The 12,615-nt window shown below is 37.2% G+C and overlaps 2 protein-coding genes and 1 long non-coding RNA gene across 3 annotated transcripts; 1 reads left to right on the forward strand and 2 right to left on the reverse strand.

Moving 5' to 3' along the window:
- The first annotated feature begins 1,935 nt into the window (after positions 1 to 1,935).
- Positions 1,936 to 2,757, forward strand: LOC109173591 (uncharacterized mitochondrial protein AtMg00810-like). The gene has a single exon (XM_019322867.1). The coding sequence runs from the start codon at positions 1,936 to 1,938 to the stop codon at positions 2,755 to 2,757; it is 822 nt and encodes a 273-aa protein (XP_019178412.1).
- Positions 2,758 to 4,078: 1,321 nt separating this feature from the next.
- On the reverse strand, positions 4,079 to 5,282 carry LOC109153581. The gene is made up of 4 exons (XM_019301724.1): positions 5,139 to 5,282; positions 4,783 to 4,881; positions 4,502 to 4,562; positions 4,079 to 4,425 (listed from the first exon to the last, which is right to left on the reverse strand). The coding sequence occupies exons 2-4, from the start codon at positions 4,840 to 4,842 to the stop codon at positions 4,118 to 4,120; spliced, it is 429 nt and encodes a 142-aa protein (XP_019157269.1). The 5' UTR covers positions 4,843 to 4,881; positions 5,139 to 5,282; the 3' UTR covers positions 4,079 to 4,117.
- A 524-nt stretch (positions 5,283 to 5,806) lies between these two features.
- Positions 5,807 to 6,548, reverse strand: LOC109154427. The gene is made up of 3 exons (XR_002049773.1): positions 6,439 to 6,548; positions 6,189 to 6,292; positions 5,807 to 5,969 (listed from the first exon to the last, which is right to left on the reverse strand). It is a non-coding gene; the product is annotated as an uncharacterized LOC109154427 (long non-coding RNA).
- Between the last annotated feature and the right edge of the window lie 6,067 nt (positions 6,549 to 12,615).

The following is a 12,615-nucleotide window of genomic DNA, read 5'->3' on the forward strand; positions in this document are numbered from 1 at the left end:
TCCTAAACTCCCGTTATCCTCTGTCTTGAGCCTTCCCAACTTGTCTTTTAATTTGATTTCTGTTAGTCAAATCATTAATGCTCTTAATTGTTCTATAACCTTCTTTCCTACTCATTGCCTGTTCCAGGATCTTACGACGAAGCAGATTATTGGTAAAGGACATGAGTCTGGTGGCCTCTATATTCTTGATTCTAACACTCCAAGAACTGTTGCCTGCTTTGGGATGGGTACACCTTTTGAAGTTCATTGTCGTTTAGGACACCCTTCTTTACCGTTGTTGAAAAAGATGTGTCCACAATTTAGTAAAGTGTCTTCTTTAAATTGTGAGTCTTGTCAGTTTGCTAAACATCATCGAGTTAGTTTGAGTCCTAGAGTCAATAAACGAGCAAATGCTCTATTTGAGTTAGTCCATTCAGATGTTTGGGGTCCATGTCGTGTTATGTCTAAATCTGGATTTCAATATTTTGTTACTTTTGTTGATGACTACTCTCGCATGACCTGGTTATATTTCATGAGAAGTCGTTCTGAATTGTTTTCTCATTTCCGTGTTTTTTGTGCTGAGATACAAACACAATTTAATATACCTGTTCGTGTATTAAGAAGTGACAATGCTAAAGAGTATTTTTCTGAAACCTTTTCTTCTTATATGCTTGAACATGGTATTTTACATCAATCATCATGTGTTGACACCCCACCTCAGAATGGGGTTGCTGAAAGGAAAAATAGGCACTTACTAGAAACTGCTCGGGCCTCTCCTGTTCCAAATGCAGGTTCCTAAACACTTTTTGGCGGATGCAATTTCTACTGCATGTTTTTTGATCAACCGTATGCCATCTTCAGTCTTGCATGGTGCAACACCCTATCAGTGTCTTTGTCCTCGAAAATTTGTGTTTCCTATTCCACCGAAAACTTTTAGATGTACTTGCTTTGTGAGAAATGTTAGGCCTCATATCACAAAGTTAGATCCAAAGTCTCTAAAGTGCATTTTTTGGGATATTCTCTTGTCCAAAAAGGGTATAGGTGTTATTGTCCGTCAACGGGAAGATATCTAGTGTCTATTGATGTAACATTTCATGAAAATGTTCCCTTCTCATCTTCTTCAGAATCCGAAAGCCATGTGGAGGATGATGATGTTCTCATCTATACAGTTACCACTACTTCCGCATCTATTCCACCTTTCCGACCACCAATCACTCAGGTATATTCTCGTAAACAACGGTCTATTTCAGATATCGTTGACCCCAACCCAGACAATATGCATGATTCATGTCCTGAGCCGGTCTCTTCGTCGTCTGATCAAGTTGACTTGCCCATAGCCCTTCGTAAAGGTAAAAGGTCATGTACTTGTCATGTTTCATCGTTTGTTTCTTATACTCACTTACCCCCTATTTCATGCTCTTTTATTGCCTCTCTTGATTCTATACAAACTCCTAAAACTGTCAAACAAGCTCTGTCTCATTCTGGTTGGCGTAATGCTATGATTGAGGAAATGAATGCCTTGGATTTCAATGGTACATGGGACTTGGTGGATTTACCTACAGGTAAAAAGGCCATTGGGTGCAAATGGGTGTTTGTGGTGAAGGTTAATCCTGATGGGTCAGTGGCTCGACTGAAGGCACGTCTTGTTGCAAAAGGGTATGCTCAAACCTATGGTATTGATTATTCTGACACTTTTTCCCCTGTTGCAAAATTGACTTCTGTTAGATTGCTCATCTCTATGGCTGCTACGCATGATTGGCCTCTACACCAACTGGACATTAAGAATGTCTTTCTACATGGTGATCACCACGAAGAAGTTTACTGGAGCAACCACCTGGGTTTATTGCTCAGGGGGAGTATGGTAAAGTTTGCTGCCTTCGCAAATCTCTATATGGCCTAAGACAAAGCCCTCGTGCATGGTTTGGGAAATTCAGTCAAGCAATTGAAAGGTTTGGCATGGTGAAAGGGAAGTCTGATCACTCTGCTTTTTATAAGCATTCTAAAACAGGTATTATCTTATTAGTTGTCTATGTGGATGACATTGTCATCATCGGTAGTGACACGGCTGGTATTGCATCTCTTAAGACCTTTTTTCATGGTCAATTTCAGACTAAAGATCTTGGTACATTAAAGTATTTTCTAGGTTTCGTGGTAATATGGAGTAAGAAAGGTATATTTCTCTCCCAAAGAAAATATGTACTTGATCTATTGACAGAGACGGGAAAACTGGGAGCTAAGCCGTGCAATACTCCAATGATCCCAAATTCACAGTTGACACCAGAGGGGGAGCCATTTGATGATCCAGAAAGATATAGGAGATTGGTTGGTAAGCTAAACTATCTGATTGTAACCCGACCTGATATCACTTACTCGGTTAGTGTTGTAAGTCAGTTTATGGCATCACCAACTGTTGATCATTGGAGAGCTGTTGAACAAATCTTGAACTACTTGAAAGGGGCTCCAGGGCGTGGAATTGTGTATCAAAACCATGGACATATGAAGATTGAGTGTTTTGCAGATGCAGACTATGCAGGGTCTAAGGAGAATCGGAGATCTATAACCGGATTTTGTGTCTTCTTCGGTGGGAACTTGATCTCGTGGAAAAGCATGAAGCAGAGTGTTGTCTCACGGTCAAGTGCAGAGTCAGAGTATAGAGCAATGGCACAAGCAACCTGTGAAATCTTGTGGATACCTCAGCACCTGGAGATTCCTCAAGCTTCAATCTGTTTGTTGATATTAATCGTGAACCTGTACGCTTGGCCTGAAGAAGGCTTCTAGCAGAGAAGACCCATTTTGGCGTCTGTATAATTAAAACGGTATCAGGATTTGGAGCCCTGTAAAAAAGATAACAGAAATTAAACTCAGGAACAGGTGATATATATTTTGCCTGTAGTGTACAACATGTAATGCACTGTCAATGACAACATGAAACCCTTTCAAAAAACAGTTTTCATCACATTAACTTTGGCTACAAATAAACCTATCAAAAAATCTGAATTCCTCGCCCCTGCTTCTCCCATTCTATGTTTCATACTCTAATCAAGCTAGAGTTAGTAGGCAAGTACCTGTGGTATGCACAATATGAAACCATTCTTGTTACTTGTTTCCCATTTTTCTCCAAGCAATGCAACTGTAGTTTGAAAACCAATGTGAGCAATAATTGAGCAAGTGTGATTTTTACAAATGATGGAGATCCACTATTCAAGCAGGAAAAGAGATGCTGAACACAAATAAACATTTTAATCAAATTATCACCTTCTTAGCATTAGAATCAAAAATATCGTTGGGGATGTCATTATACCCCTGAAGATATTCACAACTATGTAATCAGACTCATTACTAATTGTCTAAAATACAAGTAAAGACAAAGAAAAAAGAAAATCAGGAAGGCATACCTCTGGCTTCTTATCTTCAGGGTCAGCTATGGGTCAACTGGTCAACTAAATCAAAATAAGTTTATAAACTTTGCTTTGCTAACAAGACATTGTGGGCATTAGTGTACAAGATTGTTGGCTAGTTGAGACATTCCCTGCAATTTACCTCCTATACCAATCTCCTGGATGGGCGGTGTTGCATCGAGAGGATTCAAACTTAGAAAATGCCCAACAAGGCCAAGAATCCTTTATTGAACTCGGTAGTTGTTCAAAACATCAACAACAGGGGAATAGAAAACAAAATTTCTGTGGTTAGCATACACAAATTTAAGCCTGAACTCTAAACCGTTGAGAGTTGTGCGATAAATCTGCATTTAGATAGGAACGTAGAGTAGCTCAATATTCTAACATCTGGAACAAGAAAATTGCAGTGCTTATTATCTGCTCCTCCAGACAAATTAAAAGTCATAAGCAAATGTCAAACTCGAATTCTAGAATGTACTAAAATATCATTGCATCAAATGTCACAACATACCTCCTGTACATCTCTCTTGCACTGCGAAGTCCATCCTTCTGTAGAACATAATTTACAATGGCTGAAGAGAGCGAAATCCACCATCACTTCCACCATCTTTAGCCAATAAAGCCATCGCAGTATCTATCAGTTTGTCAAAAATCTGTTAATAACTTGAAAACCCCTTGAGCGCCTACATATTTACCAGAAAAAAAGGGTTACTTGAGGGCTCACGTAATTCCATTAAAAATTATAAATCATTTAATAAATTCACAAGCCACAAAGCTCTTTTCATTAGCAGTGCTATGGGAAGCAAAATTAAAAGCAAGAGAACTGAAAGGCTTTTGCATACCATAAGCCACAAGTTTTCTGCTTTTGATATAGAAACCTTCATTAGAAAATTCCTTAGGAGTTCAAACAATGATAACAGAGCAGCCTTGTTTGAAGAGAACCCATTTTCAGTGCACATCATTTCTATGGAGAGTCGTAATGTCCACAAATGCACTGCTTTATAAAATTTTCCTGTACAAAACTTTTCTACTAGTGTCTTGGCTTGAACTACAATTGGTATCGCAAGCATAAAGACATCAAAGACATTGTCATCTAGTAAAAGAATGGTGACAGAAATGTTTACCCATTGGCTCCGAAATTAAAATATCTGCTTTCTCTGGTAACTCAACATCTTCAACATTTCCCTTTATTACGTAAATATGGTAGAAGAGGATAACTATAAGGTCAGAGTGTAGTTATCATATAGAAACTTTACACAATGAAAGTGCTCTTCTTCAGGCAGTTACTACATACAGTGAAAGATATTGTAGCTAACACAACAAAATGCATTTTATTATTACATCCTTTCTTTTCGGAATGATACTACAACTATTCCAAGGTTAATCAAACAAGAGAAAGCCTTACTGTAATTCTTTCAGCATATAATAGATTGCCAGCAATCAACTTTCGGGCGTATTCTACCATTTTATATGCTTCTACAGCATAAACATGTTTTGCACCAGCCTATAAGAAAACGGAAGGATGAAAAGAAAAAAACCAAAAAGAGATAAATATCAACATGAATGACTAATGTTGCATCAAGAGAAAATAGCTATAAAAATCTGAACAATTCTCAATAACTGCAGCATAATAGGTCCTACCTCCAAAGAAAATAGCTAACCAATTACAATATGCAGCTATGAAGCTATAAAAGTGCATTGCATTCTAACAGAAAATAAAATAACCCAACATACAAAGTTATGTTTTTCAGATCATCGTACCTGCTAAGTCTATTAATACAACCAATTTTTTGTCTAGCTTTTACAGATTGCAGTTTGCTCATTAGCAATCTAGATCAAACACAAAAAACAAGAGAACATAAGAACAAATTAATGAAAATATATGACAGATCAAAATAATTGGTACATTAAAGAGGAACTTTAACATAGTATTGTATTTAATCCTTACTCGACACAAGTGTGCCTGCAAAAATCATCTGTCTTCATCAAATCAGATGTATCAAAAACAGGGGGATGATGTTCCTGAAGTGATTCAACTATTGCATGCACAAGGTTAAAAAGAAGAAAAAATCACATGTAAGGATGGATGTTGTTTCTTCTTCTTAGCAAGTACACATTCTTCTTAGCAAAAAAAATACATGTCGGCTGTCGCCAAGCCGTTGTTCGTTGGAGACTGGAGTAGTGCCCTCGTCACTCGCAGGCTTCGTCGGACTCGTCGCTCGCATCCTTTGTCGTCGAAGATTCGCAAGGGAGACCATGGTGCCTTGGCATCGTCTCCCCACATGATGCAATGTGGCAATTTCTGCCATGTACAAATCTGATCTAGCTTCAGATGGTTTGCAGACAACTGGAGTCTTGGGCAACACTGATCAGTTAATCTCCCTTGTACAAAATTGTCAAAAATTATGGTATTTACCAGAACTGAAAAATATTAAACTTAAGGGATTAAGAATTTACCCTTAGGCCAAAATGTTAACAAATTGTAACTTGGAATCATTACCTCGTCATTAGCACTGAGCAGTTCTTTTCTAATCATTCTCAATCTCACAGCAGCATAAAATGGCAATGCATTTCTGCCACAAGTTACCTCCTCTAAAAATCAAAGGTTAATATGTAATTGGCAATTATCTAAGAAATAAAAGATCAGAAGGAAGAAGGTTAACAAAAATAATAAGAGTATTAGAATTGCAGAGTGAATAATGAATTTTTCGCAGTGCTGGTGTTATTATTTTGGATTGTACATCTTTGTGTGAGTCACTGTCACTAATACACCTATCAATCTCAAGTTTCGGAATAAGAGCAACCACTTACAAAAGCAACAGAATCGGAACTTCTCAAAAGAAAATAAGCATTCCAAGTTTTCAGCAGAACAATGCCTTGATCTTGAACAAAATAGTCCCCCCACCGCACACACACTATACAAAAGATGACATGACCGTAAAACCAGAACACTGAAATATGTTGTGAGCACTTCACGAGAATAATTCGTCTAAGATAGGGTTTAAGATTTAGGAATTTAGGTATTAGGGTTTAAAATTTAGAGAGTAATAGAAGAACTAACCTGTAGCAGGCGAAGCGCGACGGTGAAGACTTCCTGTTGTGGACAATAGATTTACGTTGTGGAGATGGAGGAATGGCAGGCGGAGGTGGAGGAACGGCAGCGGAGTAGAGGTGAGTTGCGAAAGGCTGAGGCGAAAACAAAAGCTCCTTTAATAAATTTGTTGAAGTGTTAAAAGTTATATTGACCGTCAAAGTATAAGCTACATAAAACTATGCGAAAGAAAAAAAAAATTAAAAAATGTAAATGGGTCGAAATTTTCCGACCACATTTTAACTGGTGGTCGGAATTTCCGATCCTTTTCCGTCCCACTTAATTCTTTGACGAAAAAACTAAAAAAAATCACTTTTTCCGACCATGTTTGTGAGTGGTCGGAAAAGTGGTCAGAAAATTGAAAATTTCCAGCAGTGTGAGTCAGTTTGTACCAACCTTTGGTATTTAAACACGTTGCCCAACTGGGTTAACTGTTTTTGACTGCTAGGCTGATCCATTCTACAAAGTGTGTGAACTGGATTAATCTTTCATATCTCTCGTGATGATGATGAAGAAAGATTTAGCTCAAAATCTATTATTCTCACTTGATAAATTTGATGATTGAAAAGTTCGTATGCAGGTACACTTATCGGCTTTACACGATGAAATGTGGGAAGTTATTTCCACTGGCCCTATAGAAATATTAAAAATCAATACGGCGTTTGTTATATCCCCGGATGCTCTACAGTACGTACAAAAGCCAAAACCGGAATGGACATCGGACGATAGAACGCGGAATAATCTTGACAATATTGCCAAGGATATTCTATTCAAAGCCGTTGATGATACAATATTTCCGAAGATCTGAAAGTGTGCCACTGCCAAAGAAATATGGGAAACTCTCATCAAGATTGGCGAAGGAGATGAACAAGAAAAAGACAATAAGCTCACAATCGCCATGAAGAAGTTTGAAGATTTCAAAATGCTCTCAAATGAAAGTGTTGCAGACATGGAAGCTCGAATGATCATAGTTCTTGGAGAGATTAGTGATCTTGGCAAAAATATTAGCCAAAAAGAAATTAATCTCAAAATTCTACGAGGCTTACCATCTGCATGGGATATGAAGGTTACGGCTATGCGCGATCACCGAGATCTAAGAATGTTGTCTACAGACAAACTATTTAGTGATCTAAAAGCATATGAGTTCGAAATGAAGGCCAAAGATGATGATGTTCATGAAGCTCGAAATTCTGCTCTAATGGCCGAACAACCGTCAACCTCCAAGTCAGTAGAAAATAATGTTGATTTTATGACTGACGAACAGTTTGCTCTTTTTGTGAAAAGATTTAAAAGGTTTATGCGAAAAGGAGACAACAAAAATTCTGCTCGTGGAAAATTCATCTCTCGCATAACACAAGAAGAAAAAGTCGAAGAAAATAAGGATTTATGCTACAATTGCCGCAAACCCGGACATTTTAAAATAAATTGTCCGTATCCGATCGTTAGCAAGTATCAAGGCAAAAATGTTGAATCTACGCCGAACAAATCCGAAAGCAAAAGGTTCAAGCGCGACAAAAGAAAAGCTCTCGTTAGCAACGAACCAAACGAAAATGATGATTCAGAGGATTCATCATCAAGCGATGAAAGTTCATATTCAGATGATGATACGGCGCTAATATGCAAGTTAATTGAGTTGAGTACAAGTGAAGATTGTCTTATGGCTCTTGACGCAGAGGAAGAAGATGTAACATCTAATTCTTTCAATTCTGTTAATTCTTCTTTTTCTCGTGAATCTATTGACAATCTAATGCGAGAATGTCAAGAGATTATGCTCATTCATCCTCAACTCAAGGAGCGCAATAATATTCTAATTCTTGAAAAAGAAGAAATGAATAAAAAATTGCAAGATGCTTTACTTGAAGTGAGTAAATTGAAGAATGAAAATATTCATCTTCAAGAAGAGTGTAAAGCAAGAGAGGTTAGAGAACATAATCTTAGAGCTACTATTGCTACGTTCACTAATTCGTCTAAAATTATAGATAAAACGGTGAGCATGCAAAAGCCATCAGGAGATAGAACCGGAATCGGTTATGACTCCACATGTTCTCAAACCCCTCAAAATCTGACTAATTCTACTACTACTTTAAATAATAAAGTTCAAGTAGTAAAATTTGTTAAAAGTCAGAATAGCACAATGAGACAAGGACTTGACTATCAATCAAACGCAAAGTTGAATGTTGAAAGGCCGAAACAAGTTTATACTATGGCAAAGCAACAAAAATTCTACAAGCAAAGATATGCCAAAGAGTCAAGTGCAAAAAGTTTTCATAGAAAAGAGGGAAGCTTTTCTAGAAATAAAGTTGGGAAATTTCATCCCACTCAAAAAGATTGGTTGTGCAATAGATGTAATGTTTTTTATAGACCAAAGCAACCATTCTCTTCCCAGGTGCCAAAATATAAAAATAATTTTCAAAACCCGGCGCCAAAAATATTTTCTAATGTGAGTTATGATTATCGTGTCTCTAATGGTTACAAATCGCCTCATCTTAATTCAATAAGACCAAGGTGGGTTTGGTTACCAAAAATTACTAACTGTAAAGGACCCAAGCAAGTATGGGTACCTAAAGTTAATTAATCTTTTTTGCAGGATGTTTGGTACATCGATAGTGGTTGCTCACGCCACATGACTAGAAATAAATCATATCTAGTGAATTTCAAAGAAATCGATGGACCAAAAGTTATATTCGGAGGAAATCAAAATTATGGAATTACAAAAGGAGTTGGCACGATCAAGAAAAATGGTTTGAAGATTGAAGATGTTTCTTTCGTTGAAGGATTAAAATTTAATTTGTTGAGCACTAGTCAATTTTGTGATAAAGGCTATCTTGTAGAATTTTCTAAAGATAATTGCCTAATAAAAAATGAGCTCACAAATGAGATTATTTTATCTGGAAAACAGCGAAAGAATATGTATATTGTTGATTGGAGCACAAGCAAAGATTCAGTGTGCTTAATGGCCAGAAATTCAAATGAAGCTAATTGGGAATGGCACAGAAAGCTCAACCACTTAAACTTCAAGACCATCAATCAGCTTGCAAAGAAGAATCTAGTAGAAGGCTTGCTAGATATTATCTTCAAGAAGGACCAAGTGTGTGATGCATGTCAACGCGGAAAGCAAATCAAATCATCATTCAAATCAAAGACACACGAGTCAACATCAAGACCGCTAAGCTTACTACATATGGACTTATTTGGACCGGTTGATCCAATAAGTGTAAGTGGTAAGAAATATACTCTCGTTGTTGTTGATGATTTTTCCAGGTACACTTGGACCGTGTTTATCATGAAGAAAAATGAAGTTGAGCAAGTTCTACCGAAGCTGTTGAAGCAACTACAAAATGAGAAAGAATTGCAAATATCAAAAATACGAACGGATCACGGAACCGAGTTCGTGAATGGAGTTATACAAGCTTTTTGCAATTCACATGGAATTTCTCACCAATTATCTGCCACAAGAACACCGCAACAAAACGGTGTTGCCGAAATAAGAAACCGGACGCTCAAAGAAGCCGCACGAGTGATGATTAGTGCTGCCGGTCTCCCGAAACGATATTGGGCGGAAGCTATCAACACTGCTTGTTACACGCAAAATCGAAGCATGATCCATAAGCAGTACAAGAAGACGCCATATGAGCTATATAAAGGGAGAAAACCAAATATTGGTTATTTTCATATTTTTGGATGCAAATGTTTTATTCATATTAATGATAAATTGCATCTAAAAGCTTTTGATGAGCGTGCAGATGAAGGAATTTTTCTAGGATATTCAGCTACCAGCAAGGCATTCAGAATTTTGAATAAAAGATCAATGGTGGTTGAAGAATCCATACACGTGGTATTTGATGAAAAATCACAGATAAAAAATGATGCACTGGACGAAGAAATTGCTCAAAATGGTAACAAGTGTCATATTGATTTTTGTGATACTAATGATACGTGTGAAGATGATGTTTTGCAGGGAATGGATGAGTTGGAAATTAATTCTCTAGAAAATCCCATCCCTCATCTAGAAGAAGTTGGAAATTCTTTTAATAATAATTTTGGGAGTGATGCCTCACGTGGGAATGAGGATGCAGTACGGGTTCCAATGTGTGATCAAGTTACTGGTGAAGTTGGTGGTCAATTACAAAACGAATTAAATGTGGAAATTCGAACCAACTCTCCCAGTACACAACAAATGGATCCACCCAGTACCATGCACCCATTTGAACCAGATTTAAGATGGCTCAAAAATCACCCTCCAGAATTAATTATTGGGAATATTCATGAAGGCGTGAAAACAAGATCATCTACCATGGAAGCATTGTTCACGTGTTATCTATCTCAGATTGAACCAAAAGAAATTGACGAAGCTCTCAATGATTCGGATTGGATAAACGCTATGCAAGAAGAGCTCGATCAATTCAAAAGAAATGATGTTTGGGAACTTGTTCCAAGACCGGCGAACCACAATGTTGTAGGAACCAAATGGGTCTTCCGGAACAAAGCAAACGAAGAAGGCGTGATTGTTAGGAATAAAGCAAGGCTCGTTGCAAAAGGATACTCTCAAGAAGAAGGAATAGATTTTGATGAAACTTTTGCACCGGTGGCCCGACTTGAAGCAATCAGAATTTTCCTAGCCTACACCGCACACAAAGATTTCACCGTTTATCAAATGGACGTGAAAAGCGCATTCTTGAATGGACTACTCGAAGAAGAAGTTTATGTCGAACAACCCCCAGGTTTTGAGGTAAAAGGCGAAGGTGATAAAGTCTACAAACTTAAAAAGACATTGTATGGGTTGAAATAAGCACCTAGAGCTTGGTATGATACTTTGTCAATGTTCTTAATAAGCTGTGGATTCACCAAAGGCCTTGTTGACAAAACTCTATTTAGAATTCAAGATGGTGATCATATTTTATTAGTGCAAATATATGTTGATGATATTATTTTTGGAAGCACTAACAATTCTTTGTGTGAGAAATTTTCGAAGCTTATGCAGAATAAATTCGAAATGAGCATGATGGGTGAATTGAATTACTTCTTGGGCTTACAAGTCAAACAACTGAAAGAAGGAGTATTCATCAATCAAGCAAAGTACACCCGCGACTTGATAAAGAAGTTTGGCCTTGATGGAAAATCATCGATCAAAATTCTAATGAGCACATCAATAAGGCTAGACAAAGATGAAGATGGAAAAGATGTCGATCAAACAAAATATAGAGGAATGATTGGTTCACTTCTATATCTTACTGCAAGCAGGCCGGACATTTCTTATGCTGTGGGAGTGTGTGCAAGATTTCAAGCAAATCCAAAAGAAAGCCACCTCACCGCAACAAAGAAGATCATACGATATTTGAAAGGCACAATCAATGTTGGATTGTGGTATCCAAAAGGTACAGATTTTACTCTAACAGGTTTTTCAGATGCGGATTTTGCAGGTTGCAAAATAGACAGAAAAAGCACTTCCGGGACATGCCAGTTCTTGGGGGGAAGGCTTGTTTCTTGGTTTAGCAAGAAGCAAAATTCCATCGCAACTAGTACCTCCGAGGCCGAATATATTGCTGCAGGAAGTTGTTGTGCGCAAATTTTATGGATGAAGCAACAATTGAAGGATTACGGAGTTAATTGTGATGACGTTAGTATTTATTGTGATAATACTAGTGCAATCGCTATCACTCACAATCCGGTGCTTCACTCAAGAACAAAACATATCGACATTCGACATCATTTTATAAGGGATCACGTTGAAAAGAAAAATCTGAAGATCGAATATATCCCTACGGAAAACCAAGTTGCTGATATTCTCACGAAGCCTTTATGCGAAACGAGATTTTCTACCTTAAGGCACGAGTTGGGAATGATCGAAATGAGCTAAGTATCACTGGACTTAATCTCTCTATTTAAAATTGATACTTGTGCTCAAAATAAATTGTTCTATATGAATAAATTGTTTTACGTATTTGCATGTATGTTTTTATTCGAAATTTTTATGTGATAAAATTGCAATATGTGTTAGGAATTTATTTGTGTATTTGCATGTGTTATTTAACGTGAAATCATATGCCATGCAAATTAATTTGATAAAATGTGCAAATCGTGATTTATTTGATAATTTGTTTAAAATTGCATGTTTTAATGTGTTAATCAGTTTTTGAGTATGAGTTC

This window comes from Ipomoea nil, unplaced genomic scaffold, assembly GCF_001879475.1.
Source record: "Ipomoea nil cultivar Tokyo-kokei standard unplaced genomic scaffold, Asagao_1.1 scaffold0019, whole genome shotgun sequence".
Lineage (NCBI taxonomy): Eukaryota > Viridiplantae > Streptophyta > Magnoliopsida > Solanales > Convolvulaceae > Ipomoea > Ipomoea nil.